The sequence below is a fragment of the Vespa mandarinia genome, chromosome 2 (assembly GCF_050613455.1).
Source record: "Vespa mandarinia isolate Hongniang chromosome 2, ASM5061345v1, whole genome shotgun sequence".
Lineage (NCBI taxonomy): Eukaryota > Metazoa > Arthropoda > Insecta > Hymenoptera > Vespidae > Vespa > Vespa mandarinia.
This window is the reverse complement of record NC_140811.1, coordinates 1,501,107-1,509,399: the sequence shown is the minus strand read 5'-3', so window position 1 is coordinate 1,509,399 and position 8,293 is coordinate 1,501,107. Positions and strand designations below refer to the sequence as shown.

The 8,293-nt window shown below is 31.1% G+C and overlaps 1 protein-coding gene across 1 annotated transcript; it reads left to right on the top strand.

Annotated features, from left to right (window-relative positions):
* Nucleotides 1-282: 282 nt before the first annotated feature.
* LOC118451397 (kynurenine/alpha-aminoadipate aminotransferase, mitochondrial) lies at nt 283-5,397 on the top strand. The gene is made up of 8 exons (XM_035887871.2): nt 283-661; nt 836-1,023; nt 1,466-1,636; nt 2,479-2,739; nt 2,906-3,085; nt 3,925-4,051; nt 4,244-4,452; nt 4,728-5,397. The coding sequence occupies exons 1-8, from the start codon at nt 553-555 to the stop codon at nt 4,800-4,802; spliced, it is 1,320 nt and encodes a 439-aa protein (XP_035743764.1). The 5' UTR covers nt 283-552; the 3' UTR covers nt 4,803-5,397.
* The last annotated feature ends 2,896 nt before the right edge of the window (nt 5,398-8,293 follow it).

Genomic DNA, 8,293 nt, shown 5'->3' with positions numbered 1-8,293 from the left:
AAATTGCACAGAGAAAAGAAAACAAATAAATAATGAAAAAAGTAAGAAAGAAAATTAGACTTTTACTTTTGTTTTTATTCATTTGTCATTCTGAAAAAATTTTCACGATAATATTGGATAATATCGGTTATCATTCGATTTGATTGCAGACGATTATTATTATACATATACATAGATATTCGAGACGTTCTTATTCGAATACATTAATACTATCTGACGCAACCAATGTTATCGCTAAATATATAAGCCGATGAAACGGGAGTCGACGTTAGTATATGGAAAGGGTTGCTCTCAAGATGACGAAGTAAACTGTATCTAAATTTTTATTAAAGAAAATTATTTCCTCATATCAATATTATCTTGAAAATTTTCTCGATTAACGTGTTAATTCGTCGTTTTATTAATACCAATTAATATTAGTTTTATTCGAGATCGTTTAATATACATACATACATATTATATATATATATATTTTTTTTTTCATATATATATATATATATATACATTTCTTTTCTTGATCTTAATTGATTAATAAAAATCAACAAAAATATTATGTCGTTCACTGTGAAACAAAGTAACAGCAGCAGCCTTACGATGAATTATTCTTCATATAAGACAGAACTTTCGAAAAGAAGAAGAGGAGTGATAACAAGGGAATTAAGTAAGACGATTAATAATTACGAGAAATTATAATATTCGTTTAATTTCATGTTAGTTAATAATTAGAAAATCTTATTAACTCATCTATATATATATATGTATAATACGATATATTATATATATGTATATATATATATATATATATATATATATATTTATTTATTTGTGTACATAGCAAAAATAGCGTATTCAGCACCGAATAGTCTTGTATCTCTTGCCGAGGGTATGCCAAATGAAAAGACATTTCCATTCACCGAAATTTCCGTCAAACTATACGATGGTTCGTCTTTTACTCTGGAGGAAAGTGAATTGAGCAAGGCCCTTCAATATATACCTACTCAAGGTTATCCTCCGTTATTACAGGTAATTCCATGAATTTCCATTAAATTTATCGTTAGAAAATTAATACAGAAATATAAATGAAAATTATAAAATATCTTATATGCGACAAATTATAACTCTAAAAAGAAGAAATTTCTTTTCTCTTATTAAATAATTTCAATTGCAAATTCATTACTACGATATATTTGTTATATTTATTTGAATTATGTAATATTGTATAAAAAGTTTAAGGGAAAGAAACGAAAAAAAGAAAAAAAAAAAAAAAGAGAGAGAAATAAGATTTCCTAATATTTATGCAAGTGTATCGAATTATAACGAGCTTTAACTAAAGCATTCATCTTTTAGCAGTAGATTGTCGCTTATGTAATACATCGACTCGTTACACACAAATTCTTCTTTCTTTGAAATAATACGATTGGCCATAGCGCGTGTCTAACGACGTTCGACATTAAATTGATTTTAGACCCTGAGGGAATTCCAAAGGAGGGTGCACGCACCACCCCTCTGGGAAAGTCGCGACATTGTCATCGTTGCCGGTGCTCAGGATGGTCTAAGTAAGACATTGGAATCTGTGATCGGTACCGGTGATCCAATAATAGTTCCCGATCCTATTTATCCTGGAGTCGAAGTAGTGGTCAGTATAGATATAAAAATATTCTATTTATCCTTTTTCATTTCATTTTACATATATTTCCTTTTTCTTTTTACGTCTGTGTTTCTTTCATTTTTCTCTCCGTCGTTTTTTTTTTCTTTTTTTTTTTTTTGAATGCAATAAATCATAGAACAAATTTAAAGACGTCACGTCAAATAAAATGTTTTATTGTATAATAATAATAATAATAATAATAATAATAATAATAATAATAATAATATATTATTATTAGGATCCAACGTGACATGTGATTAACGATAAAGCGAACTTTAACACGCTTATAAATGACTTATGTGTTTATATATATTATACATGTCTCGTAGAACAGATGCTTATTCCTTTTTCTTTCTTTTAATGCAATATCATGCGCGTGCCGTGATAATACATTTTCCATATTTTTATCGGCAATTAATTTATCCGTAAACATATACTTTCCCTTGTTTTTTCATATTTCAAAGAGATTAATCTACGATCAAACGTGACGCTATCTCTTTCTTTCTTCTTCTTTATCTTTCTTTCTTTCTTTCTGTCTCCCTTTATATTTTCCTCTTTTTCCCTTGACATTACTTCTCATATATTAAACATTATGGGAATTATATAATATCATGATTTTGATATTTGTGCAATCAAAGTGATAATACAGAGTGCCAACAACTAACACACAATAATATATATTAATGTAAATATTTCTTATCTCTCTCTCCCTCTCTCTCTCTCTCTCTCTCTCTCTCTCTCTCTCTCTCTCTCCTTCTCTCATAATCATTTTATTTAATATTTGAATATATATTTATGATTTTATTTATGATTTATTTGATTATAAAAAGGTGACGCCTCATCAGGCAGAATTAATACCAATTTCACAAGATGATCGTGGAATAATACCGGAAGACATGAGAGAAATTTTAAGAAAGCGAATACTTTCGGGTAAAAAAATGCCTAAAATTATGTATATCAATCCTACGGGTAGTAATCCAACTGGTGTTATTATACCACTCGAAAGAAGAAAAGAAATTTACAGATTGGCCTGCGAATACGATTTTCTAATTCTCGACGATGATCCATATTGTTTCTTAAATTATAGTGACGTGAGTATTAATCATCTACAATGTTATATACACACACACACACACACACAAATATATATATATATAATTTTTTTTTCTTGTTTTATTTCATTTTATTATTATTATCATTTTTTTTTTTTTTTTTTTTTTTTTGGTAAGAATCACTCAACTTTTTAATCGGTTACAGGAAAAACCTAAATCATTTTTATCCCTTGATACGGAAGGACGTGTTATCAGGATAGATTCCTTTTCTAAAGTCATTAGCAGCGGCATGAGAATAGGCTTTATAACAGCCCCAGCGCCTCTTTTAGCCAGTATTGAACTTCACTTGCAAAGTAGTCACCTCCATGCACCCTCGTTATCTCAGGTTGGTATATATTTATTTATTTCTCGCAAATTTTTCATATCCTAAGATGGTATAAACATCACGGGAAATTATTTCAATCTAAATATCATTGATATCGTTATATAATATGAACGGATTAATCTTTTCATTCAATTTCATATTATTTTTTTTCTTTTTTCTTTTTCTTTTTTTTTTTTCTTTACATATCTAATCGTCAAATTCTCATTTATCATATATATAAAAAATGTATATTATATATCTTGGATCTAAAAAAAAAAAGAAAAAAAAAATAGATCGACTTTGAATTATCTTGATACGGTACGTTAGAAAATATTTCAATCGAAATTGTTAATATTCTTATAAAATAGATAATTTCTTTTTTCTTTTTCTTTTCTCTTTTTTTTTTTTTCTTTTTCATTTATTTTCGAGAATTTCGATTATATATTTAATTATATGTAAAATTATTAAAAAATGAATAATGATATACATACACAGATACACAAACACACATTTTGATAAATACTTGATAAATTAAAAGCGTACGCCAATATGTAAATATTATTTACTCAGCTCGTAAGATGACGAAATGCTTTTGAGATATTGAGAATTTTAGCACGCTTAATTATCAGTTTTAATATAAAATAAATTAACTAGAAAATGAAAATGAAGGGAAGAGAGAAAAGGGGTGTGTGAGAGGGAAAGAGAGAGAGAGAAAGAGGGAGAGAAAGAGAGAGAGAGAGAGAGAGAGACGATGGCGCGTGTCGATTCTTATCACGGCTATAAAATGTTATCAATAGGTTATCGTGAAACTTATAATTCAGGAAAAAATGATGCTGATAATTTGTATTCGTAACTTTTAGGTGATGCTATACAAGCTTTTCAAGATATGGGGATACGAGGGTATGATGAATCATATGAATCGTATAAAATATTTCTATAAGGAACGTAGAGACGTTATAGTGTCTCTTGTTAAAAAACATTTGAACGGTAAGTTTCAAGGAAGATTTTATGAATCTTTTTGTTTGTTTAAAAGAATTTTTTCTTTTTCTTAGATTTTAAATAAACAATATACATTAATATATAATATGTATTGATTATAATTATTATAATATATTGATTATAATTTTGGAATAAGAAAAAATGAGTCGAATTGAAATGAGAAGAATTGAAATTTTATAGGATTGGTCGATTTTGCCATACCAAATAGTGGATTCTTTTTATGGATCAAAGTACGAGGTATCAATGATACGTGGCAAATGATGATGCAGAAAGGTATAGCTAAAGGAGTTATCATGGCACCTGGCGCATCCTTCACAACGGATCTATCAAAACCTTCTAATGCCATAAGAGCAAGTTTTTCGAAAGCATCCTACGAAGAAATGAATCTGGTAGGTATTTTTACAATTGTATCTGTTAATGACAAAAACTTATTTTACGTTCAATCGATCTCTTACCATTGATTGGTAATTTGCAAGAGAAATACTTTTCTTTACCATCGGTTGGTAATCTTTGAGAAAAAATATTTCTCTTTTACCATCGGTCGGACAAACTTCGAAAGTGTTGAAACTTTGCGATCGCAATTGAACTGATAAATTTTATTAAAATATTATTGATAAATTGATCAATGAAAAATATAACAAAATATGTTTTCTGTGTTATACAGGCAATGGAAAGGTTGGCAAATTTAATAAGAATGGAATTGGCCGACAATGATGCTTTGCAGAATTTAAATTCATGACAATGAGAGAATTGATCACGAATGAATTCATTTTTTGATATTTATGATCATGATATTTATGAATTTATCAATACGAGCTATTCCGTTCTAAGACATCTTACGATACACGGATTGATATAAATTCATCTGTTTATCCTGATGGAGTAATGAAGAAAATCATGGACGAAATGGGATCATATATTTTATCGACCATAGGGGATTATTATGGTCAGTCGATAAAAAAGGGAGCTATCTCGAGATACCCAATCATTCATTTACCGATTGAGTAAATCAAGAAACGATGAACCTCGTAAGGGAGCGACATCTGTACGATCAAGAATATTTGTAATAATGATTTTCATTATTCTCAATACCGACTTGATTCATTGCAAATAAGGGTATCCGAGTGTTTTAATAATTTCAACGATATATTTCTATTATAGTCCTCGTTGATTATGCCTCGAGATTACAATGTATAATGGTTCTTTTTCTTATTTACATTGTTTTCCAACGATACAATAAAGCATAAGTATTTAAGATAATCTATTAAGATAATTAAGTATTATATCATTTTACGATTGAGTTTTGTTAATAAATTGAAAATTGTTTAAACGTCGTTATAGTTTGATTCTTTTTTTTTTTTTATCGTTAATAAGTTCGTTTAGTTAATAAACGAACGTAGCGTAAAAAGAAAGAAAAGTAAGAGAAGAGATGAGGAAGAGAAATTTAAGAAAAAAGAAAAAGGAAAGAAGAAAGAAAAAAAAAAAAGAAATGATGGAGAGAAAGGGGATGAAGGTAAACGCGATAGAAAGGAAAAGAGTTACTTTTATGAAGGAGGAGATACGATACGATACGAGAATAACACCGTGCACACTCTCACTTAACGCTAAACATCCTAACTACCAATTAATTTACCGGATTTAATTTAATCTACTACGATATCAAATAGATGAGAGATCCGTTCATTGCGGTCTTCTGCATGTGTCCCCGATCGAGGAGTCCCAAGGGCGAGAATTTGTTTCGACGATAAAACGAAGGAATCACTTGTTTCGCACAGAAAATACAAATCGTTTTCGTCGTTGTTGTTGTTGTTGTTGTTGTTGTTGTTGTTATTGTTGTTGTTATTGTAAAAATGTTCATTGAATTAAAACAATTAATAATTAACGATCGACGAAAAATATTTTTCACGAAAATCGTCAATTATCAATTTAATTTCACGCAGTTATATGTACTCCAAATGGAATTTCATTTGAGAGAGAGAGAGAGAGAGAGAGAGAGGGAAAATGTGTGTGAAAAAAAAATTTCGTTAGAATGTAGTAAATTAATTATATAGATTTATATGATCCAATAGTGAATCTTTTATATTTCAAAGATATTTTATAGATAAATCAATCATCATCATTATGGATAAATCAATAATAAATCATTATTTCCTCATATATATATATATATATATTTTTTTTTTATATAGATATAATAGTATAGTGATCTAAAAAAATGTAATAGCATTGTCGATATAGTCTTGTATAGGTAGGTATATCGAGTATAGACACGATGACGGATTTAAGAAAACCGGCTTGTATCTTCGTAAGATGGAAGACCAAAAGAGGAAATCCCTAGGCTCGCGCACGAAGATATAGTGTATATTAAAGGACTACTTTCTCCCTCTCTCTCTCTCTCGCTCTCTCTCTCCCTCTCTCTCTTTCTTTTTTCTCTCTCGAAGAAGATCCTACACCGATGAGAGGGTCTACGAGAATATAGGCCGATCATACGAATGGGCACATTTTCGAAGCTAAAGATTTGAAGGGAGAAAAAGAACCGGACCACTTTTCTCCTCTCTTTCTCTCTCTCTCTCTCTCTCTCTCTCTCTCTCTATCTCTTTCTCTTTTTCTCTCTTTCTCTCTATCTGTCTGTCTATCTGTCTATTTATCTATCTGTCTCACTCTCTCTCTCTTTCTCTCTCTCTCTCTGTCGTTCCATCCTTTACGACATAATCGAGACTTTCGATTAAAAAGACACTAATCTCGTGTATTAGTCTTAATCTAATCCAATGTTTATTCGTAGAAAAAAAAGGGATAGAATGTCGACGAGAGATGAAGAAGAAAAAGAACAAAAAAAAAAAAAAAAGAAAAAAAAACAGAAAAAAGAAAGAATGAAAAAAATTCGTAAATCTAATTGGGAATTTTCGATATTTTCTTTCTCGTCTATTATAATACGATTAATCAATTTAATCGAACATTATCTTCAATTATTAGAAAAGAGAAGGCACATGGTCGTGGGGAGAACATGGCGAATGGAGGAATAGAAAAAAAAAAAGAAAGACAGGAAAAAAAGAAAAGAAAAACAAAAAAAGAAAAGACAAAAAAGAAAAGAGCAAAAAAACAAGGAAAAGTAAAAGAAAAAGAAAGGGAAGGAAAGGAAAGTAAAGGAAAACGTGGGAGGTAATCGAATTACAAAAGGTACTTTCGAGGGTATTTCGCTTTCTACTTAACCGGGTGCTCTTTCTTTAATTAGAAATTGAAATCTCGTAGGTAGAGGAGAAGGAGAAGAAGGAAAAGAAGAAGGAGAAGGAAGAACGTTCCACTCGTCGAGTATCGCGTAAGTAGGTTCGCTTGCCCGACGACTTTACAATGATATTTTTAACGAAATCATACAATTTTCTAAGCGAAATCCAACGAGATCTTTCTAACGAAAAGAAATTTCAAAAATGTTAAACGAAAAATCAAATAGGATCTTCGAAAATGCCAAAAGCATCGAATTCGTGGATGAAGAAAAAGTCTGGAAGCACGAGAAGCTCGTACATAGAAGAAAAAGAAGAAGAAGAAGAAGAAGAAGAAGAAAAGAGAAAAGAGAAAAAGAAAAGGAAAAATAAAAAGAAATCTGCAGAAAGAGAAGAGTTCAGGTTGAACTGAGGTGTATAGTAACTGAGGATGGTTGAGATGGAAGGAGGGGGTGAGGGTGGCATAGGGTGGAAAAAAGCGAAAGCATGAGAGAATCGTTGAGGCTCACCCTCGTATCAGACTGGAACCCTATAGCTGATACGTGTTCTCTCTGTTTCGTTCTCTCTCTCTCTCTCTCTCTCTCTCTCTCTCTCTTTTCTCATCCTCTGCTTCCTCCGGACCAACAGTACCGGTCTATATAACACGGAAGGCGAGGGAGTTATTCCCTAGGGATAGGTGAGATCGGAAGGTGAGACGAGGAGTAGAGACGAGTGAAAGAGGAGCAGAGAAGACAGGAAAGGGGGAGAGAAAGAGAAACAGAGAGAGAGAGAGAGAGAGAGAGAGAGAGAAAGCGAGGGTTCGAGCGAAACGAAAGAGTACAAGAAGAAGAGAGACAGAAATAAAGGGGCTACGTGAAAGATAGAGAGAGATAGTGAGAGATAGATAGCTAGAGGGAAACAGAGAACGAGAGAGAGAGAGAGAGAGAGAGAGAGAGAGAGAGATGTTGGTAAGGGTGCGCGCGAGGGGTAGTGCAGTTTCGTGTTGGCATTACTCTTGATTTCCGTGGTGACG